Below are 21,259 nucleotides of genomic sequence, written 5' to 3'. Positions count from 1 at the left end.
CAAAAGAGCTATAAAAAGCTGCGACTATTGCATCAACGCTAAATACGTATCCAAGACTCGTCATGAGAACACAGTGTAAATTATATATCGGCGTAGTTTGCCTGACGTTTCTTGACATAGTTTTAACGTCAAAAACATATACAATAAGAACTGGTAATAATTATTAATAATTTATTAAAAAAGTATAATATTTTTCTAACAATAAAATATATATTATTAATTTTTAGACAAATAAAATTATTAAAAAATATTAAAACAAGCATAGAAGTGGTACTACGTGAAATTTTTTCATTGCTCAATTATTTAATTTAATTTATCGAATTATTTAATACTAATTTGTGATTGTATAAGTTTTAAAATTATATGATTATTTTAGGGTTTGATGAAAATGAGTGTCAAGGACCCATAAAAATTTATGAAGAATTGGGATGTACTCCAGTTTATAAAAAACTTGAATTAAATTGTCCATCTCGCTACAACTGTAATCATATTAAAAGAAGGTCACCAGAAAAATGTTATATTGATGGAAAAGAATATAGTGATGGAGATAAATTGCCAGATGAATATACCGATGATCCATGTACTGTGTGTATTTGTACAATATCAAAAAAAACGTTAGTAAATTAAATGAAATTTTCTATTTCTATATCAAGTTGTCAATCAAAATTAATATAAATTATTTTTAAATTTTTACAGAGCTAATTTTGAGTGTTTATCTAATCTATGTTCTGGACGATTTAAAGAAGGCTGTTATCTCCGTAGAAATGCTACTGAATGCTGTCCTGGACCACTTATTTGTCGTGAGTTAATTTATATGTTTAGAGAAATTAATAAATTTCCAGCTTTAATAATTTTATTAAATTTTATTTTACACTTTTTAAAGCTGAAAAAAAACAAGATATACCAACTTGCCAGGTTGATGGTGTGACTTATTATGATGGTGATCTATTTTATCCATTGGGAGAACCACAAAAAAAATGTTTTTGTGGTCCAGGTTATAAAGGTAATCAATGATTATTTTTTATTTATTTTATGATTGTTTAATTAATATTTTATTCACAGGTAGAAATGTCAAGCCTTTTTGTTTAACAAGAAAACAAATAGACTGTAATACTGAGTTCTATTATGGAAATGAAATCACAAAAAGGTGTGCTCCAATTTATGATATTGGTAAATCACCACAAGTAGATTGCAATTCAGGTTACAGATGTCGTAAGTACTATTTTAATAATAACTAATAAAATACAAAAAAAAAAACAAAATTTTTATTATATTTTTAATGTACATTTTTATGTGTTTAAAGAAAATTCAAAAGATGTTGTTGTTATACCACAAAAATTTATATCATCATTCACAAATAGTAAAGCAAGATGTATTTTTGGAAATTTAAAATTACGTATTGGTCATCGACTAGATCGTTCATCGTACTATCGATCAACTCAAAACTGCATGGATTGCATTTGTCAAACTCCACCTTTCTTAACTTGCAAACGACAACCCGTTAATCTTTGTGACGACAATGCAGATATTTTTGAAAAAAAAAAACAAAAAATAATTCCGTAGATATTTATTAAATAATTATTAGCACATCGTAAAATTTATTTATATAAAAAATATATATTATTTATTACTTATTTATTGTATATTTAAATTAACAATATTATTTAAAAAATTAATTTAATTCCATTTAAAGTATTTTACATAAAAAATAGTCTTAATTATAATAAATATAAAATTGTTTTTGTTTTAATAAAAAATATAGATAAAAGTATATTAAGCCGATGTGTCATTAAAATTTCTGAGAATGATGAGTATTATATAATTTTTATAATGCAAGATAAAGATGAAAGAAATTTATATTAATATAATTTATCAACAGTTTTTTTTTTTTAATTTTTTTATAGAGAAAGGGTATATAATGTGATGATGATTATATTATAATACACACATTATTGATTCAACCGTTGAAGAGAATAAATCATGAATTCAATATTTTTTAATCTCGTATTGAGTGCATTATTATTAATAGTCTTTGAAGTGGTACCGATAAAATCAGGTAATAAACGAAATGATTCATTATTTATTATAATTATTGCTGATAACAATGATGACTCATATTTATTCTTTTACTTAATTATTATCGTTTTTATCTTGTCAATAGAATTGGATCAATCTTTGTGCCCTGGACCACTCAAATTATACGAGTCATTGAAATGTCAATCACTCTTTGATAGTACATCTTCTTGTCCTTATGCGAGTAATTGTGATTTCAATTCGACACAATTTAACAATCTCGACAGCAGTGAGTGTAATGTTCATCTTGTTTATGATAATAAAATTAAAAATAAATGTGCTCCAGTTTATGATATGGGACAGTCTGTGAGAACACTTTGTCCATTGGATTACAGATGCCGTAAGTTTATTTATTTGTAGATTTATATTTTTTAAATGTAGGTAAATTATTGTATTTATTTTTTTAATTTAGAAAATTCAAATGACACTGTTGTCAAACCAATGTATCCATCAACATTTGAAAAACAAGTTGAATGTACTTTTGGTACCTTGAAATTTAAAATTCGTGAACGTCTTGAAAGAGTATTATTCTCAAATTCAAATCAAGTCTGCATGGATTGTGTTTGTCAAGTTCCACCTTTACTGACATGTGAACGAATGCCCAAGAATTTCTGCGTTAATAACAACGACATTATAAGAATTGATTATTAAAAAAAAAAATTAAATTTATAATTTCAGTTGATAATTGTTTAAACACAATAAATAATATTTAGTAGAAAAAAAAATACAGGAAATTTTTGATAGATCAACAGCATCATAATAATAATAATAATATTCTTTGTTTTTTTAAATTTTACTATGACCTTGTAACACACTTTGATTTTTAATTATCGAAATAAATGTTGTAACCTTTGTCATTCATTCGAAATGGAAAAATATATAAAATAAATAAAAAGATCATGTACGTAAATGTACGTGACCTTAATACTTATTGACATTAATTATTAAATAAAAAAGATAAAAAATAATTTTTTTATAAATGTAAGTTTATATTTTATATATATTTTTTGTTATTGATTTTAAATTAAACCTAATAACTTATTAATTAATATAAGAAAAAAAAATTCACTTGTTTTTATGAATTTAAGAAATAAATAAATTATTCTTAAATAATTACGCAGGCAAATATAAAAGTTATATAATATTAGCAGTAAAATGACGTGAATTAAAAACAAATTAACTATATATTGTTTACTTTAAAAAATATAAATAGCTGTTCAGCAATTTATACCATTATAGTTTATCAAAATCATTCTGCATGTGGTTTTTCATTTTTTCTATTTTCGTTGTTTGTGGTAATAATGATGTTTACTCATGGTATTAATATATCCTTAAAAAATAAAATAAAAATGTTTTTTTTTAGCCTTGAATTTTTTTTGAATTTAAATGATCCCCACTCAGTAGTTAAACACTCGACATACTATAAAAAGAGCTCGTGAATTTGTGAATTTTTATTGTATTTGCATGAGTGAGGATGATTCGACAGTGGAATTTTTACCTTGGTGTATTTTTCCTGGCAGCCCACGTGGCTTGTTCAGTAGATTCAGGTAAGATTTTTTGGCAATCATGAGTATTATAATTTTTTTAAGGCAATTTCGATATGTATTTTTTGTTTTTTCTTCAAGATTGTGATAAGACAAAATGTCTGGGTCCACTGATGCACTATAAGGCACTTGGATGTAAGCCAATTTATCTCAAGACAGATGATTGTTGTCCTTACAAATATGATTGTGATCATCTAAAAAATCGATCAGATGACAAATGTTACGTCAATGGACATGAATATAATATTGGAGAAGCTCTCAAAGACGAAGATAGAAGTCCATGTGATCATTGTACTTGTGTATTGAGAAACAATGTGTATGAAATATTTATATAAAAAAAAAAAAAACTAACTTTGTAATTAAGTGAAAGATAATAATAAATTATTATTTAAACTTTTTGTTAATTTCAGGGCACTGTTTACATGTGCAGCTTACAGTTGTCCTTATCCTGATGCAGGTGATAATTGCTATGTTCGACAAAATGCAACAAGCTGTTGTCCAGATTATGAAGCAATATGTCGTAAGTATTTTTATTGTTGATGCAATTTTTATTTTGTATTAGAAATATTAATTGATTTTAATTTACAGCTAAATCATTAGAAGAACGACCAACTTGTGATGTCAATGGAAAAGTTTATTTAGATGGTGAATACTTTGAAGCTGATGGTTTGGAGTGTTACTGTGGTCCCAATTACCAAGGTAAATTCAAGCTATTGAATTTTATTTATTAAATTAATTAAACTGTTATTATTTATTTTAGGTAAAAATATTGAGCCATTTTGTAGAAAACCAAAACAAGTACCGTGTAGTCTCGATGTACATTATTCATATGATGTTAGAAACAATTGTCCACCAGTTTACTATGATGGACAAAATCCACAAACAAGTTGTGCAATTAATTTTAGATGTGGTTAGTAATTATTTATCTTAATTTTATATTGATATTTATGAGAAAAAATATTTCTTATTAATCTTTAATTAATAATTTTTAATGATTTTAATATTTTAGCAAATGATCGAGATGAAATCGTAAAACATGGAAAAAATGAAAATGTATCAGATGATAAAAATAGCGAAGATGATGAATTTAATGTAAAATGTATTTTTGGTAACATGACACTTCGTGTTGGTGACTCATTAAAATCAGCAACTGATTATAGTTCAGTTTGTGTTGATTGCACCTGTGAAATTCCACCTATGGTAACATGTCGTCAACTTCCTGAGGATAAATGTGACCCAACTAAACATGAAGATTTTAATGCACATAGATTATAAAGCATAATTTCGAAATAAACAATTGAATTACAATTACAAGTAACTATTGTAAGAAAAAATAATTGTAAAAAAAAAAAATAATAAACTTTATATCAATAGTAACATTAGTTAATATTCAATAGAAATTCATACAGTTAATCTTATAAAAAATTACACAATATATTGTACATAATAATTTTGTTAATTAAAAAAATGTTTATTTTTTTAAATTCTGTTGTTTGTAATGACAACCTGAAACAAAAACAAATAATAAATTATTGAAAAACATAGGAATAAATATTTATTTAAATACAATAATATATATTCATAATAACAACAAAGTTCTCATTGTAGCAGTAAGATAACAAAACAAATAAGGAAAAGAAAAATTTATTTTTATTTATTGTCTCTCCCACTCATTAATCAGTGACACTTGAAGAGGTATAAATAGAGTGCATCACTTTCTTCAATATTATATTGTTTATAGCGAGTTCAACCTAAACTGATGATGGATCGAAATATTAGCTATATAATTTTCGTAATAAGTATTACAATAATTTACGTTACGAGTGCAACTAAAACAGGTAATGGAAAATATTTATAAATAATTTATATTGATTATCAACTTGATTATTTTTAACATATTTATATTTATATGTGTTTTTCGTTGTTTTTTAAAGCTTGTGATAAAAGTACATGTCAAGGTCCACTCAAGCATTATGAGGCAATGGGATGTAAACCGGTTTATCACAAAAAAGATGATTGTTGTGCTTACAAATATAATTGTGATCGTATAAATAGTCGTAAATTTGATAAGTGTTACCTAGTAGGACATGAGTATAATGTTGGAGACCAACTTAGAGAAAAGGATCGTAATCCATGTGATGTTGGATGTCATTGTGAAATGACAGACAGAGGGTAACATTTTTTTTAAATCACAATTATACTATTTAATTTATAATTAACAAAACAAATTAAAATATTATGTTTTTTTGATTTTTTAGAGCAACTTTCAATTGTGCTATTGTTGATTGTTTTTATCGTGAAGAACCTGGATGTTATCAACGTAGAAATGCTTCAAATTGTTGTCCTTCTCCTGAATTAATATGTCGTAAGTTTAACTTAGTAGACATACGATGATCAATTGATTATTTTGTTAATTTTAATGATTTTTATATTTAGCTAAAACACCAGAAGATAGACCAACTTGTATCGTTGGTAATGAGACTTATTTAGATGGTCAATATTTTAAATTTAAAAATTCAAATTGCTTTTGCGCTCCAGGCTGGTCTGGTAAATATAAAATTTATATTTCTAATTATTATATATTTTAAGAATAATTAAATTATTTAATTTATATATTTTTTATTTTTTAGGTAAAACTATTTCACCTTTTTGTCATACACCAACACAAGATGCATGTGGTTTAGAACTTCGTCGTGGTATTGAAATTAGAAATTATTGTGCTCCAGTATTTTATAATGGTCAAAATGTTCAAACAGGTTGTGCCATTGCATTTCGATGCCGTAAGTTTCAAATGTTCTTATATATTTTCTCAAAAAACACATTTTATCAAGTATCTATTTTTATATAATCATTATTAATTTTTTTTAGAAAACTCTCGTGATGTAGTTATCAAGAATCCAGAAACAAATAATTCAAATTGTGATGATTCTAAATTAAAATGTAAATTTGGAAATATGACACTTGGCATTGGTGATAAACTTAAACCAGCAACTGATGATGATTCTGTTTGTGTTGACTGTACCTGTGAAGTTCCACCAGTAGTAACTTGTCGTCAACTTCCTGAGGATAAGTGTGATCGTACCAAACGTGTCAACTAATATACATAGAAAATCTTTAATCAACTTTTAAAAAAGAAATAACGTTCTTATTAATAGTAATAATAATTAATATTTAATAAAAATCAATTTAATCGAGATAATCATATAAATTTTACAATATGTTACATAATAATTTTTTCAATTTAAAAAATATTTTTTCAATTCTGATGTTTTCAATGACTACCTGAAACAAAAATAAATAAAAATAATATTATTAAAAAATATCGAAATCAATATTTATATATACGTAAAAAAATTATTTGTTCATAATAATAATATAGTCTGATGATGGAACCTGTTTTTTCAAGACAATGTCATCAGTGAAGATTTATAAATTTTACATCAACAAGGTCACATATTCTTAGAAAATTAAAAAAAAATATATATGTTTTTTTTTATGTTCAATTGACTATTAATATGCTTACTAATTTTATTTATAAACTTTTTGCTTGGAGTTTTAAAATTTTGTATTCTAAGTAAAACAGGTTTCCTCATTGTTGCAGTCAGATGTTAAAACAAATAAAATTAATTTTATTTACATAATAAATTTGCAGGCACTTAAAGTTTACATTATAATATATTTATCGACGATAAAAGTAAATAAGGAAAAAAAAAATAATTGAGTTTAATTTATTGTCTCTCCCACCTATTAATCATAGACACTTGGAGAAGTATAAATAGAGAGTATCACTTTCTTCAATATTATATTTGTATTGAGTTTAATCTAAACTCATGATGGATCGAAATACTAGCTATATAGTTTTCGTAATAATTTTTACAAGTTACGTTACAAATGCAACTGAAACAGGTAATAATTAATCATATATTTATAAATAGTTTATATTAATTATTAACTTTGATATTTTTAACATATATTTATATTTATTATTTTTGCAAGTTTGTGATAAAAGTACATGTCAAGGTCCACTCAAGCATTATGAGTCAATAGGTTGTAAACCAGTTTATCACAAAGAAGATGATTGTTGCGCTTACAAATATAATTGTGATCATATAAATGATCGTAAAGTTGATAAATGTTATCTAGCAGGACATGAATATAATATCAGAGAAAAAATTAGAGAAGAGGATCGTAATCCATGTGATATTGGATGTACTTGTTTAAAGACAGATAGAGGGTATCATTTATTTTAAAATCAAAATTATATTATATTTAATCTATAATTAATAGATCAAATTAAAATATCAATGTTTTTCTTTTTTTCTAGAGCAACATTCAATTGTGCTATTGTTGATTGTTTTTCTCGTGCAGGTCCTGGATGTTATAATCGCAGAAATGCTACACAATGTTGTCCTGGAAAATCAATATGTCGTAAGTTTAACACAGTAGACATATGATGATGAATTGAATATTTTGTTAATTTTAATGATTTTTATATTTAGCTAAGACACCAGAAGAACGACCAACTTGTGAAGTCAATGGAAAAGTTTATTTAGATGGTCAATATTTTAAATTTGAAAATGCAAATTGCTATTGTGGTCCAGGCTGGTCTGGTAAATATAAAATTTATATTTTTAATTATTATATTTTAAGAATAATTAAGATATTTAATATATAAATTTTTTCTTTTTTAGGTAAAAATATTGCACCTTTTTGTCATACTCCAACACAAGATACATGTGGTGTAGAACGTCGTCGTGGCATTGAAATTAAAAATTATTGTGCACCAGTATATTATCATGGTCAAAATCTTCAAACAAGTTGTAGTGTAGCATTTCGATGTGGTAAATTTCAAAACAAATATATGTCTCTATTTTTTAAATGACAATTATTAATTGTTATTTTATTTTTCAGAAAACTCTCGTGATGTAATTATCAAGAATGAGGAAGAAAAAATTAATGAAAATAACGATTCAAAGTATCATGATTCCGAATTGAAATGTAAATTTGGAAATATGACATTGGACATTGGTGATACACTGAAACCAGCAACTGACTACAGCTCAGTTTGTGTAGAATGTACCTGTGAAGTTCCACCTTTATTAACTTGTCAGGAACTTTCCCATGAAAAATGTGATTTTAGTAAACACGAAGATTTTTCAAAATACAGATCTTAAATATTATATAAGCATATTGTGAACATTCCACTTGAATAAATTTATAATTTTTAACTTGAGTAATCATTATTTTGTTCTATATTATTATTCTTTACTATCAATATTTATATTTTTTTAACCTAATGATCTATAAAATAATAATTATTTAGTTTTAATTTAAAATAGATTAAGAAAATTAAAAAAAAACTAGACAGACCTTTGACACTGATAAACAATATTATTATCAGCAAAATGGTAATGGAAATTTTTCAATTTTGACTATAAATATACCAAGTTAATTTAAATTAATCTAATACTGTGAATTCGTTAATTGATGATGGATTCAAATTTTAAATTATTTTCGATAGTAATTTGTTTGGTAGTGGTCAAGTCCGTCAGCAGTGCAGGTAAAAAATTGAACATAAAATATATTTTGTAATATATTCAAATCAACAATAAAATAGTATTTAACTGTTTCTTTACTATATTGATAGATTGTGATCCAAAAGAATGTCAAGGGCCAATTAAATATTACGAAGCAGCAGGTTGCAAGCCAATTTATCGTCAACCTGGTGATTGTTGTGCTTACAAATATGATTGTGATCATTTAAAACTTTTGTCAAATGATAAATGTTACGTTGGTGGAGTTGAATATAATGTTGGTGATGAGCTTAGAAAAGAAGATGCTTTGCCTTGCAATATTGGCTGTCGTTGTACCAAGGAAAATGAGTTAGTTGATTACCAACAATTATTTTACTCATGAAAAAATCAAAAATAAATTATTTGTTATATTTTTTCTTTTGTCTCTTTGAAATTTAGTTCAGCTGCTCGTTTTATTTGTGCTCAAATAAATTGTCCTTTCCTTGATGAAGAAGAAGAAGAACCAGGACCAGAATGTTATCGACAAAAAAAGGGTACCAGTTGTTGTCCTGAACCAAAAATAATATGTCGTAAGTATTTCAAATTAACATGAATATTGTAACTTTTAATTATTTTAAAAATAATATTTATTTTTCAATTAGCTAAAACACCAGAAGAACGACCAACTTGCAATGTCAATGGAAAAATTTATGTGGATGGTCATTTTTTCAAAGCTGATGGAAAATCTTGTGATTGTGGGCCAAATTATGTAGGTGAAAATATCGAACCATTTTGTGCTCCAATAACAAAACAAGATCCATGTGGTTTAGAGCTTCATCGTTCTTATGAAATGAAAAACAATTGTCCACCAATTTTTTATATTGATCAAGAACCACAAACATATTGTCCAGTTGCATTTAGATGTGGTAAGTTTATTTTTTACATCATCTACAATTTAATTCATCAAAAATTTTAATTATTTTTATATTTTTTAGCAACTCCACAAGATGTAATTATTAAAGCAGAAGAAAGTCAAGCTAATGTATCAGATTTAAAATGTAGCTTTGGTAATTCAACACTGCAAATTGGTGATTCATTGAAACCATCAGTAGGAGACGAATGTCTTGTGTGTACTTGTCAAGTACCACCTGCAGTAACTTGCAAATATCTTCCACAAAAAATATGTTATGCAAACAAATCAAACTAATGTTTTTTTAAACTTGTGATAAGCTAAAAGATAAAATAACTACTTTTTTTATTTACTTGAAATATCTTATTATGTAAGAATCGAATTAAAAGATAATTGTTCTTACAGTATCAAACATGAATATTTAATTTTAAAAATATTAATATTTATATTTTATTAAATAATAAATAAAATATTTATCAATAAATTTTTATTTTATTTGTATGTATTGTTATATAATCATGTAACATAAACAAAGCAATTATCTATACGACGTGTTTTTTCCAATTATCTATTATCATAGAAAAAAAATAGAATACACTAGTAAATCGTACATCCACGTTCAAACAATCCTCAATAATAATGATGTTACAATGTTTATTTTTTAACTCGTGGCCTTCCACTATTATAATAATATTTTCACATTATTATTGTACAACGCATTATTATAAAAAGGAATTGATAAATGTTTCAACATTCAGTTTGTATAAGAAACTAAAGCAAGCAACAATATGGCATTGTTATCTAATTCATTTGTCGCTGTAATTTACGCGATAATTTATTTTAATAGTTTTGCTAGTGCAGGTATGTAACTGTAAAATTATGAATTTATTTAAACAATTGATTAAAACTATTTTTATTTTTATAACAGAAGAATGCGATAAAACTAAATGTCCAGGTCCACTAGCATATTATAAGGCACTTGATTGTAAGCCAATTTATCAACAGACAGGTGATTGTTGTGCTTACAAATATGACTGTGATCATTTAAAAAATCAAAAAAATGATAAGTGTTACGTCAATGGACATGAATATAATATTGGAGATAAACTTAAAGACGAAGATGCAAATCCATGTGATATTGGATGCTCATGTAGAGTTGGACACGATGGGTTTTTATTATTTTTTTTAAATCACTTTAGTTTATTCTAATTTTTTAAATTATAATTTATCAATTTTTTTTTTTGTAATTTTACTAGTATCGCTACATTTAATTGCGCCGTAGTCGATTGTTTTCACGGACCTATAAAACCTGGATGCTATCTAAAAAATTCACCATTAAACTGTTGTCCTGGTGAAGAAGTGTGTCGTAAGTCATCTACTATGATTTATAAAGATGGTGAATATTTTCAAATAGATGACAATGATAAAAATTGCGTTTGTCAACCAGAATATAAAGGTAAAACAAAACTTGAATTATAAAAAAAAAAAAAAATCAATTAATTATTTGGTGTTTATTTTTAGGAGAAAATATCGAGCCATTTTGTGCTTCACCAAAACGTCCTTATTGCGATCCCCAATTTCGTCATGCCGGTGATGTTAAAAATAATTGTGTACCTGTCTATTATTCCACTCAAAGTCCACAAAGCTCTTGTAGCGTTTTTTCTCGATGCCGTGAGTTTTTAATAAATCAATATTTATAATTATTAAGTAAAAAATAGTATTAAAATTATAATACTAATATATATTTTTTAATTATTAATTTTTAGAGAATAAAAACGACACAATAATAAAAAATAAACAGCCAAAAGAAAATACTGGCGATAATTCAAATGATTTAAAATGTAATTTTGGTAATATGACACTTGACTTGGGTGATAGTTTAAATCAAGCAACAGATTATAACTCTGTTTGTGTCAAGTGTATTTGTGAAATACCACCAGTGTTAACTTGTCAACGTCTTCCTGATGAAGAATGTGATATTACTAAGCATCCACCTTTTCATTCTCAATTTTAACAATTTACGAAAAACAATAAAACTAAAAATGAATAAATAAATAAATATCACATTACCTTTTATCAGAATTACAACAGCATTATTCAAAGTTCCAGACGACAAATTAATAAACATTATAATTAACTGAAAAAGTACGTTGATTTTAGCACTTCACTTAAATTGAAATGACCCTTTTTCGGTATTTTTGTTAATAAAGCATGAAGAAGTTGGTCTTCCCTTGAAGCTTTTCGTTCCATTAATATTTTTGTAAGATCCATATTATTTTGATTTTGTTTATCATCATTTGATGGACTGTAATGAAATATTAAAAATTTATAATAAACTGAGAATAAAAAATAAAATTAATTATAAAATAACTTACGTTTCACTAGGCAAATAAGTATTTACAAAACTTTGAGAAAGATTTTCGAGAATTGGTTGAGAATGAAGAGCTACAAATTGTTCTCTACATATTTTATTCATAATTTCAACAGTGCAAGGATGAGTCCAGTAACAATCATGAACAGATACAAATGTTATTCCAGCTTTTTCACAGTGTAAACTTGTAAGCATCATATGACAAGAATCCAATGAATGAATAAAATTTGGTGCAAATGCACTTTTTTGTTTAGATATATTTGGACTTTCCCAGCTATCAGTAGCAATTTCAATCATTTTACTTTTAGTTGGTACTTTTTTACTGTATGGTTGTACAACTGGTAAACCCAATGGTGTAGTCCATTCAACATTTTTTCTTTTTTTATCTGATATCATTTGTGCACAATCAGTAAACCAATCTTGTATTTGTCTTGCACTATCAAACATTGTTCGCAAACTTTCAAATGTTTTTTCAGCAAGATATAAACTTGCTTTCCATACGTATTCTTTTGGAAAATCTAAATTATCAAGTTGTTTTGCAATTTGTAATCTAGCACCAAATTTTGTAACACCATATACAGTTGTCATGACTGTTTGTTTAATAACTTTTCTTGTAACATAACCATCTAATAATTGTGCAGTATCTAAACCATTATCAGCATCTTTTTTTCTAAGTTCATCAACCATAGTAGCAACTCTACTGTATACATCTTGAGGTACTTCACTTGGACGTAAATTAACATTTTCAGCACCAATTTGATCTCTACCAAGTGCAGCATAATGTTGTAATCCATTACAACTACCATCTTGATGTATTGGAAAATGACTAATATAATTTTCTGGATTTGATGATTTAAGTGCAGCTTCAATTTCAGTACAAGCAGCAAGTGTTTGCCATGGTTCATCTGATTTAACCCACCACATATTTCCATCTAATGGATTTTTTGCACTATCAATTATTGTATCAATTATTTCATTTGCATATGCAAGTCTATTAGCAATTGATTCACGTTTTTTTAAACCAGTTAAATTAATACAATGTATTTTAAGCCAATCAAGACCATTTTTACCAAGTGGTTTACCATCAGCAAATATTAATATTGAACGAGCTAAATCAGAACCTAAATGATTTAAATGTGGTGGTATTGGATAAACTCTACCACGAAAATCCATATTATGTGGTAGCCAAATTATTTTATTACGAAAATGATTTGCAAGTGATAAACGATATAATGCATCACACCAAAGTGAATACATTTCATTTTTTTTTTGACTATATTCTAATGTTGCTTTGTAATAACTTTTACGTTCATCATTTGATGCATTTTTATCAATACTTTCAACAGGTAATAATGATGAACGTGGTCGTGGTACATTTAATTTATCAGATCCACCATCTTGAAATACTTTAATTTGTATATCAAGTATTTTTGTATTAACTGTCCATGGTATTGATGCAAGTTGATTTAAAGAATCAAGTGATGGTAATAATTGATTATTTTTTGATTGTTCAAGACGTTTCCATTGTTCCATAGCATATTGTGGTACTCTAACAACATCACTTCTTGATATAAGATAACCACCACTGTAAATTGATGTCCAAGGTCTTGCTGGACACTCAACTGGTATTAATGATGATGGAAAACTTAATGTTTCTGGTTTTGATTGACGATATATTTTTGATAAAACTGGATGTGGTTTAATTTCTTTTGATGAATGTTTCATTCCACATGAACGATTTATTTCAAAAAATGCCTGTTGATAATTTGTTTGTTTTGATTTTGGTCTAACTGAATTAACATCAATTTTAAGATCATCAAAAATTATTCTATAAAGAAATTGTCCAATATTAATATGTACATTTGTTGGCCAACGTATTGATTCAAGTTCAAGATCAAAATTATGTGATTTTTTATTTGCTGATAATTCCCATGATATTCTATTATTAACATTTGTATTACGATTTTTATACCAATCAATATAAACTAATTCCAATGCTTTATTATAACCAAGTTTTTTCTTTTCAGATATTTCATATTTATCATTAATATATTTACCCAAATCTCTCCATAATGATCTCAATGTTGGACTAAATGTTTCTGATCCAATGGCCAATCTTTTAACTTCATATAAAACTGCATTAACATATTCTTGTGGTGATAAAACACTCAGGTATGGATAAAGAACCATTGAACTTGCAATTGGTGAGTGTTCATCATTTTTTAAATTTTTAATATTACGTATAAATGATTCAAAGACAATACTTTTCCAATTTTTTTCTAATTTTGATACTTCATTTCTAAAATATACAACAGTATCATCTTCATTATTAAATTTTTCGATACTTTTAATAACAACTTGTCCTTCAACTTCATTTGCAATTTGTACTCTAAATTTATCACGTATTTTTTCTTCTTCTAATTTTTTATTATTACATTTTTTATTATTTATAATATTATCAAAATCAAATAAATTGTTATCTAATAGACTGCAATTATAAGATTCAATTTTTGATAATGATGCTGGTTTAAAGTCAGGCATTAATAAACGAATTGTCTTTAATACTTTATTATATTGATCAAGTCGTGTTCTTGAAGCATTTAAAACATCATCAAATGTTATTCCCATTGTTGTCATTTGAGAATAAACTTGTTGTAAAAATTTTGGTTCAATATTTTCATTATCAACATTACTATAACACTCATATATACCAGAAAATGTTTTAGCTGTTGGTTCAAGTTTATCTTTTTTTAAAATTTGCCAAAATTCTTTGACTCTTGTTAAATTACCACTTGCTGCATATGGTTGAAGTATAACATTCCACAATGATGTATCAATTAATATATTTGATTCTTTATTTAAATATCCTTTTCTTCTATAATGCATTATTGTATGATAAGCACGTCCAAACATTCCTGAGCTAATACAAACACGTAAATATGCTTTTAATGAACGATTAAGACTTTCAATTTGTAATTGTCCACGTTTAAATTTATATTTTTCTTTTTCATTTTCTTGTTGTTGTTGTTTTGTTGTTTTTAACTTGACTGATTTATCTACTGCTGCTGTTGTTTCTTTTGTTTCTGTTGTTGTTGGAGCTGTCGATGTTGTTGTTGTTGTTGTTGTTTCAGTTGTTGTGTGTTCAGATTCATCTTCTTCAAGACATTTATCCTGTTTTTCTTTTATTGAATTATAAAATGTCATTGCTGATGCAACATCATTAACTCCAGAAGATTGCAAGTCTTCAATGATCGTTCCACGATCAAATTTATCTTGTTGTAGTAAAAAATTTGTTGGATCATCTTTATCAATTAATGATTTTTCATAAAATTTAGTTGAATTATCAGCAATATTATCTGAATTTACTTGACAACTTGAACTGTAACTAGCTGAATTTGTTTTTTGTCCTAGATTTGTATCAGGTTGATTAACAAGTTGAGAAAAATGTGATGCAGTTACATTTCGTACTCGAGCTTTTCGATTGCTTATGTTACTATTTTTTTCTTTAAAAAAGTAAAATAAAAGCAAAATTAAAAATTAATTAATAAAATAATTAACAGTTTTTTTAAAAAAGTAAAATATTTTTTTTACCTTCTACTAGATCTGTATATTTTATAGGTTTTTTTTTTACTACTTTAGAAACTGGTAACAAAGCTGGGTTTATTGTCGTTGATTTTTGTCGAAGTGACAAGTAGTTAATTGCTAAAAAAAAAAAAGAAATAGAAAAACAATTATTCAATTATATAAACTATCATGAAAGTATAGTAAAATTAAAAAAAAAATAGATTTTATAATTGAAGTCATTATTTATGTTAAATTTAATCATGAGACGAAAAAATGTATCATTTGAATTAAAAAATTATATAACAAATAAATTTGAGTAATAGAAGTGTTCTAAATTAAATAGTACATGATGTCATACTATGGTAAACTTACTTTTTGGTATTTTTAAATGATAATCACAACAAAAAGAACATATTTTTGATGTTGTTTGTGAATTAATTTTGAATGAATTGCCACAAGATTTATTGTGAATGATGCTACGAAATTTTAGTATTCTATACATGTTTTAATATACAAATGACAACAACTTATTAATTAAAAAATATCAAAATTTGTTTTTATTATAATAATACACTACACAAAAGCCGCATGTTGGACGGCCATGTTGTAAAAAATTCCAAACTTGTTGTTATTATTTTTATTAAGATGTATTTTCATCAAGCGTCAAATTCCATCAAGCAGTATCAAGAAAAATATACAAAAGTTGTTTTTTATTGGGCAACGCGGACCAATTAACATTGAGATTAATATTAATAATGACCAATGATATTTTGCCACACGAGAGACAAAAAATCTAACACACAAATAAAGTGAAAGACAATTCGTGTCATGTTGCCGGCACGTATTTTCAATAGTTTACTTTTCTAGAACCTCCAATTAAAATTTATTTATCATCATGAATATTATAGAGTCACAATTTATCCAGCTATAATTATTGCCACGTGTCATTATTAAAAAATAATCCAGTTATTTTTATTTTGTATAACGTTAAAAATTTAGAAGAAAAAAAAAAAAAAATAGAATATTGGAGCTTGAATTATTTACAAATTTGGCAGATAACCAATTTGTGAATTTATTAATTATTTATTGATATATTCATTTATTGATTATCAATTTTTGTTTATAATTCAATTGGTTTATTGTAAATTTATCTTGAAAAAATATTAGCCATCATGATGGATACAAAAATAATGACATTTTCACTGACCATATTGGTCAGTTTATTGTGTTTATTTGGCTCTACTAATGGGCTTGCTGTCATGAGTGTTGACATTGGTAGTGAATGGTTAAAAGTTGCAATTGTTTCAGTAAGTAATTTTAAATCATTAAAAAGTAAATAATAATATGTCATTAATTGTTATTTTATTGTTTATTCTTTGTAGCCTGGTGTACCTATGGAAATTGCATTGAATAAAGAATCAAAAAGAAAAACACCAATGACATTATCATTTCGTAATGGTGAAAGATTATTTGGTGAAGATGCACAAATGACAGGTGTACGTTTTCCAAAAAATGGTATATCATATATTGTTGATCTTCTTGGTAAATCAATTGACAATCCAATTGTTGATATTTATCGTAAACGTTTTCCTCATCATGAAATAATTGCTGATAATGAAAGAAATACAATTGCATTTAAAATTGATGATAATACAATATTTACTCCAGAAGAATTACTTGCTCAAGTATTATCAAAAGCCAAAGAAATGGCTGAAGAATCAGCTGGACAAAAAATTAAAGATGCTGTTATAACAGTACCTGGTTATGCAAATCAAATTGAACGTAATGCAATATTACAATCAGCTGAACTTGCTGGTTTACGTGTATTACAATTAATTAATGATTATACTGCTGTTGCTTTGAATTATGGTATATTTCATCGTAATGAAATGAATGATACAGCTCAGTATATTATGTTTTATGATATGGGTGCTAGTTCAACAAAAGTAACTGTTGTTAGTTATCAAAATGTTAAAGTTAAAGAAAGAGGATATGTTGAAACACATCCACAAGTTAGTATACTTGGTGTTGGTTATGATCGTACACTTGGTGGTCTTGAAATACAAATTAAATTACAACATCATCTTGCTAAAGAATTTGATAAATTAAAATTAACTAAAAATTCAGTATTTAATAATCCACGTTCAATGGCAAAATTATTTAAAGAAGCTGGTAGAGTTAAAAATGTATTAAGTGCAAATATTGATCATATGGCACAAATTGAAGGTTTAATTGATGAAAAAGATTTAAAAATTCTTGTTACAAGAACACAATTAGAAGAATTAGCTGATGATGTTTTAAAAAGAGTTACAAATCCAGTTAAAATGGCTATTGAAGCATCTGGTTTAACATTAGATTTAATGTCATATGTTATTCTTGTTGGTGGTGGTACTAGAATGCCAAAAATTAAAGAAATATTAAAAAATTATGTTGGTACTGATTTATCACAAAATATTAATGCTGATGAAGCTGCTGTTATGGGAGCTGTATATAAAGCTGCTGATTTAAGTCAAGGTTTTAAAGTTAAAAAATTCATTACCAAGGATGCTGTTATATTTCCAGTTCAAATTGTATTTGATAAATCAACAGATGATAAAACAAAACAAGTTAAACGAACATTATTTGGAAAAATGAATGCATATCCACAAAAAAAAATTATTACCTTTAACAAAAGAAAAGGAGATTTTGATTTTATTGTAACATATGCTGATTTGGATCATTTGCCAGAACATGAAATTAAGTAAGTTTTTTATCTAATAAAAATTGCATTAATTATATTAATAATAATGATATTAATTTATAATCATTGTTTATTTATTAAAGAGCTCTTGGACCATTAAAGTTATCAACAGTTTCATTGAATAATATTGCTCAAGTCTTAGAGAAACATGAAAAAGATGGTGCTGAGCATAAAGGAATTAAAGCACATTTTACCATGGATGATAGTAGTATCTTGACTCTAGTTAGTGTTGAGCTTGTTTCTGAAAAAGCAGCTTCTGTTGAAAAAGATGAAGGTACTTTGTCTAAATTGGGCTCTACAATAAGCAAGCTATTCTCAGGTTAGATACTTTTTTTTTGTTTTATTATTTTCCTTACAACACAATTAAAAACAAATGTCATTTAATTGATGGTATTATTTTTGTTTTTTTAGGACTAGAAGATGCTGATTTATTTGAAAAACCAGAAGAACAACAAAAAGACGATACAAAACCAGTTAAAGAAGAAACTGAACAAAAAGATAAACCAACTGATGAAAAACCTAGTGATACAAATGAAACAAAACCTGAACAACCAGCAAAAACAATAAATCAAACTGAAAAAGTTGAAAAAAAATTAACAACTGTTACACTAAAAGATCCAATACCAGCATCAGAATTAAAACATGGTCCACAAGCAATGACTGTTGATCATCTTGAAAAATCACGTGAAAAAATTGATACAATGGAAAAACTTGAACGTGGAAAAGCTGAAAGAGAAAAAATATTGAATACACTGGAAGCAACTGTTTTCACGACAAAAACACGTTTCGAAGAAGAAGATGAATACAAATCAGCAGCAACAGAAGAAGACATTAATACAATAATAAAGACATGTACTGAAACATTAGAGTGGCTAGAAGATGAAGGATTCAGTGCCAATACTGAAACACTACAAGAAAAATTAAAAATCATTGAAAATTTAATTAATCCAGTTTATGAAAGAGTTGATGAACATCGTAAACGACCAGAAGTTATCAATGGAATGATATCATTGTTAAATGTTACTTCAGTATTTTTGGGTAACATGAAAAAAGCAACTGCAGCTGATGGAATTTTTACCACAGTTGAAATTGAAACATTAGAAAAAATGATAAATGAAACAACTGATTATCACAATAATGTTCTTAAAACAACAAGTGAAGCAAAATTGTATGAACCAATTAAATATAAAGTTCGTGATATTGCAAATAAAATGGCTTTGTTAGACAGAGAAATGAAATACTTGATAAATAAATTAAAAATTTGGAAGCCAAAAGTTGAAGCTGTTAAAGAAAATAAAACAGAAACAACAACAAAAAATGAAACTGTTATTGAACCTGAAGAATCCAGTCAAGGTAGTGAAAATGTTGAAATTCCAGTTGAAGAAAAAGAACAAAATTCTGATGAAGAAATTAAACCAACATTTGAAAAACAAAATGACTTAAAAGCAGAAAAGAAAAAAGATGAAAAATTTGATGGAAAAAAAACTTATGAAAAACATAATGTCTGGAATGAAGAAAAGAAAAAAGAAGAAAAAATTGATGAAAAAAAAAAACATGAAGAGCTGTAAAACGCGTAAAATTTAGGACACATCAAATGTATATTTTTTTTTTTTACCCCAATACAAAATTGCTTTTTAATTATAACATTGAGAGATAAATAAAATTGATAATTTACTTATTATCGAACTGATTATTCAACGGGGTCAGACATTAAATAAAATTCTATAACATTTTCAATAATTCTCTTCTTATTCTTTTTTTTTTTTTTTTGTATTTTTTTCTTCTTTATTTTAATAAACTTTATGTAGTTTAAATTTATCAAAAGGTCGGTTTAAATAAGCCTCGAATTAATACACAAATGTGATAAATTTTCATCGGCTTATGTTTGCAATATCAAAAGTGTTCCGTAAATTATTTATCAAAAAATTTTCAATGATTATTTAAAGATATTGCCAACCGATATAATATTATTAAATTCTCCAGTAAAATATTACAAATTATTTTTAAGTCAGGCCTATTAACTTATTTATCTTCCTGACAATTTAATAATTTTTTCATTATACACTTTGTAATAAATAAATTTAAAAAACAGAAAAAAAAAAAAAATACAGACTTACCGATTATTGTTCTAATACACGATACATTTGTGCGCAAATAAAATCGACTAGTTTATAATAATTGATAATAATAATAATAATAAAATAATAATAAAGACATTGTATGAATGCTAATGGATTTGCCTAAATTCATGCACAAAATTTATTTCAGCTATGTACAGTATTTCAATAAATAATTTTGACAGTTTTCCGTAATTTTTTAAATCTTAAATTCTGAAAAAATTATTATTATAAGAAAAAATAGTTTTAAAAAAATAAAAACAATAAACATTGTGCATTGAGATATAGGGAAAGTAGAGGCAAACTAGTTGAATATTATATTTTAAAATTGTAATTTAATAAATAAATACAATTTTTAATGTATTTTCTTTTTTTTCTTTCGTCATGAGTTTGAATTGGAATTTTTATAAGGACATAAATACATGAA

The 21,259-nt window shown here is 25.8% G+C and overlaps 8 protein-coding genes across 10 annotated transcripts; 7 read left to right on the top strand and 1 right to left on the bottom strand.

Moving 5' to 3' along the window:
* The first annotated feature begins 27 nt into the window (after positions 1-27).
* LOC122847879 lies at positions 28-6,833 on the top strand. The gene is made up of 18 exons (XM_044145738.1): positions 28-153; positions 377-614; positions 697-800; positions 884-1,003; positions 1,063-1,212; positions 1,304-1,551; positions 1,905-1,911; positions 2,162-2,413; positions 2,486-2,662; positions 3,699-3,933; positions 4,028-4,137; positions 4,206-4,316; positions 4,378-4,527; positions 5,552-5,789; positions 5,876-5,982; positions 6,054-6,164; positions 6,248-6,397; positions 6,486-6,833. The coding sequence occupies exons 1-18, from the start codon at positions 63-65 to the stop codon at positions 6,713-6,715; spliced, it is 2,829 nt and encodes a 942-aa protein (XP_044001673.1). The 5' UTR covers positions 28-62; the 3' UTR covers positions 6,716-6,833.
* On the top strand, positions 1,900-3,322 carry LOC122861175. The gene is made up of 3 exons (XM_044165385.1): positions 1,900-2,056; positions 2,162-2,413; positions 2,486-3,322. The coding sequence occupies exons 1-3, from the start codon at positions 1,981-1,983 to the stop codon at positions 2,722-2,724; spliced, it is 567 nt and encodes a 188-aa protein (XP_044021320.1). The 5' UTR covers positions 1,900-1,980; the 3' UTR covers positions 2,725-3,322.
* LOC122861172 lies at positions 3,437-5,156 on the top strand. The gene is made up of 6 exons (XM_044165380.1): positions 3,437-3,620; positions 3,699-3,933; positions 4,028-4,137; positions 4,206-4,316; positions 4,378-4,527; positions 4,627-5,156. The coding sequence occupies exons 1-6, from the start codon at positions 3,548-3,550 to the stop codon at positions 4,890-4,892; spliced, it is 945 nt and encodes a 314-aa protein (XP_044021315.1). The 5' UTR covers positions 3,437-3,547; the 3' UTR covers positions 4,893-5,156.
* LOC122861170 (DNA-directed RNA polymerase, mitochondrial) lies at positions 6,782-16,573 on the bottom strand. 2 transcript variants are annotated; one of them, XM_044165378.1, is made up of 5 exons: positions 16,348-16,573; positions 16,003-16,113; positions 12,416-15,914; positions 12,111-12,345; positions 6,782-6,899 (listed from the first exon to the last, which is right to left on the bottom strand). In XM_044165378.1, exons 1-4 carry the CDS (start codon positions 16,475-16,477, stop codon positions 12,174-12,176), a joined length of 3,912 nt encoding a protein of 1,303 aa, XP_044021313.1. In that variant the 5' UTR covers positions 16,478-16,573; the 3' UTR covers positions 6,782-6,899; positions 12,111-12,173. The 2 variants fall into 2 exon arrangements, with proteins under 2 accessions (XP_044021313.1, XP_044021314.1); XM_044165379.1 differs by lacking the exon at positions 6,782-6,899 and adding an exon at positions 9,682-9,699.
* On the top strand, positions 6,906-8,854 carry LOC122861173. The gene is made up of 6 exons (XM_044165381.1): positions 6,906-7,523; positions 7,614-7,851; positions 7,942-8,045; positions 8,117-8,227; positions 8,309-8,458; positions 8,529-8,854. The coding sequence occupies exons 1-6, from the start codon at positions 7,448-7,450 to the stop codon at positions 8,789-8,791; spliced, it is 942 nt and encodes a 313-aa protein (XP_044021316.1). The 5' UTR covers positions 6,906-7,447; the 3' UTR covers positions 8,792-8,854.
* On the top strand, positions 9,108-10,536 carry LOC122847878. The gene is made up of 5 exons (XM_044145737.1): positions 9,108-9,177; positions 9,265-9,499; positions 9,590-9,720; positions 9,793-10,056; positions 10,126-10,536. Exons 1-5 carry the CDS (start codon positions 9,108-9,110, stop codon positions 10,335-10,337), a joined length of 912 nt encoding a protein of 303 aa, XP_044001672.1. The 3' UTR covers positions 10,338-10,536.
* LOC122861174 lies at positions 10,786-12,671 on the top strand. 2 transcript variants are annotated; one of them, XM_044165383.1, is made up of 5 exons: positions 10,786-10,901; positions 10,969-11,209; positions 11,297-11,496; positions 11,562-11,711; positions 11,807-12,671. In XM_044165383.1, exons 1-5 carry the CDS (start codon positions 10,829-10,831, stop codon positions 12,052-12,054), a joined length of 912 nt encoding a protein of 303 aa, XP_044021318.1. In that variant the 5' UTR covers positions 10,786-10,828; the 3' UTR covers positions 12,055-12,671. The 2 variants fall into 2 exon arrangements, with proteins under 2 accessions (XP_044021318.1, XP_044021319.1); XM_044165384.1 differs by having other exon boundaries at positions 10,817-10,901; positions 10,972-11,209; positions 11,807-12,185.
* Positions 16,574-16,775: 202 nt separating the features above from the next.
* Positions 16,776-20,821, top strand: LOC122861168 (hypoxia up-regulated protein 1). The gene is made up of 4 exons (XM_044165375.1): positions 16,776-17,282; positions 17,358-18,715; positions 18,799-19,034; positions 19,127-20,821. Exons 1-4 carry the CDS (start codon positions 17,148-17,150, stop codon positions 20,281-20,283), a joined length of 2,886 nt encoding a protein of 961 aa, XP_044021310.1. The 5' UTR covers positions 16,776-17,147; the 3' UTR covers positions 20,284-20,821.
* Positions 20,822-21,259: the final 438 nt, after the last annotated feature.

The sequence above is a fragment of the Aphidius gifuensis genome, linkage group LG1 (assembly GCF_014905175.1).
Source record: "Aphidius gifuensis isolate YNYX2018 linkage group LG1, ASM1490517v1, whole genome shotgun sequence".
Lineage (NCBI taxonomy): Eukaryota > Metazoa > Arthropoda > Insecta > Hymenoptera > Braconidae > Aphidius > Aphidius gifuensis.
This window is presented reverse-complemented; position numbering and strand designations above follow the sequence as displayed.

Bases quoted from the DNA above. Each gene is read 5' to 3' on its own strand.
- LOC122847879 (XM_044145738.1), top strand. From the start codon at position 63: ATGAGAACACAGTGTAAATTATATATCGGCGTAGTTTGCCTGACGTTT. The intron at 4,317-4,377 runs GTAAATTCAAGC...TATTTATTTTAG, and splicing joins CTGTGGTCCCAATTACCAAG to GTAAAAATATTGAGCCATTT. The intron at 6,165-6,247 runs GTAAATATAAAA...TTTATTTTTTAG, and splicing joins TTGCGCTCCAGGCTGGTCTG to GTAAAACTATTTCACCTTTT.
- LOC122861175 (XM_044165385.1), top strand. From the start codon at position 1,981: ATGAATTCAATATTTTTTAATCTCGTATTGAGTGCATTATTATTAATA. The intron at 2,057-2,161 runs GTAATAAACGAA...TCTTGTCAATAG, and splicing joins AGTGGTACCGATAAAATCAG to AATTGGATCAATCTTTGTGC. The intron at 2,414-2,485 runs GTAAGTTTATTT...TTTTTAATTTAG, and splicing joins TCCATTGGATTACAGATGCC to AAAATTCAAATGACACTGTT.
- LOC122861172 (XM_044165380.1), top strand. From the start codon at position 3,548: ATGATTCGACAGTGGAATTTTTACCTTGGTGTATTTTTCCTGGCAGCC. The intron at 3,621-3,698 runs GTAAGATTTTTT...TTTTTCTTCAAG, and splicing joins GGCTTGTTCAGTAGATTCAG to ATTGTGATAAGACAAAATGT. The intron at 4,317-4,377 runs GTAAATTCAAGC...TATTTATTTTAG, and splicing joins CTGTGGTCCCAATTACCAAG to GTAAAAATATTGAGCCATTT.
- LOC122861173 (XM_044165381.1), top strand. From the start codon at position 7,448: ATGATGGATCGAAATACTAGCTATATAGTTTTCGTAATAATTTTTACA. The intron at 7,852-7,941 runs GTATCATTTATT...CTTTTTTTCTAG, and splicing joins TGTTTAAAGACAGATAGAGG to AGCAACATTCAATTGTGCTA. The intron at 8,046-8,116 runs GTAAGTTTAACA...TTTTATATTTAG, and splicing joins TCCTGGAAAATCAATATGTC to CTAAGACACCAGAAGAACGA.
- LOC122847878 (XM_044145737.1), top strand. From the start codon at position 9,108: ATGGATTCAAATTTTAAATTATTTTCGATAGTAATTTGTTTGGTAGTG. The intron at 9,178-9,264 runs GTAAAAAATTGA...CTATATTGATAG, and splicing joins CAAGTCCGTCAGCAGTGCAG to ATTGTGATCCAAAAGAATGT. The intron at 9,721-9,792 runs GTAAGTATTTCA...TTTTTCAATTAG, and splicing joins TGAACCAAAAATAATATGTC to CTAAAACACCAGAAGAACGA.
- LOC122861174 (XM_044165383.1), top strand. From the start codon at position 10,829: ATGGCATTGTTATCTAATTCATTTGTCGCTGTAATTTACGCGATAATT. The intron at 11,210-11,296 runs GTTTTTATTATT...TAATTTTACTAG, and splicing joins TGTAGAGTTGGACACGATGG to TATCGCTACATTTAATTGCG. The intron at 11,497-11,561 runs GTAAAACAAAAC...GTTTATTTTTAG, and splicing joins TTGTCAACCAGAATATAAAG to GAGAAAATATCGAGCCATTT.
- LOC122861170 (XM_044165378.1), bottom strand. From the start codon at position 16,477: ATGTATAGAATACTAAAATTTCGTAGCATCATTCACAATAAATCTTGT. The intron at 16,114-16,347 runs GTAAGTTTACCA...TTTTTTTTTTAG, and splicing joins TCATTTAAAAATACCAAAAA to CAATTAACTACTTGTCACTT. The intron at 15,915-16,002 runs GTAAAAAAAATA...ACTTTTTTAAAG, and splicing joins ATATACAGATCTAGTAGAAG to AAAAAAATAGTAACATAAGC.
- LOC122861168 (XM_044165375.1), top strand. From the start codon at position 17,148: ATGATGGATACAAAAATAATGACATTTTCACTGACCATATTGGTCAGT. The intron at 18,716-18,798 runs GTAAGTTTTTTA...TATTTATTAAAG, and splicing joins TTGCCAGAACATGAAATTAA to AGCTCTTGGACCATTAAAGT. The intron at 19,035-19,126 runs GTTAGATACTTT...TTGTTTTTTTAG, and splicing joins AATAAGCAAGCTATTCTCAG to GACTAGAAGATGCTGATTTA.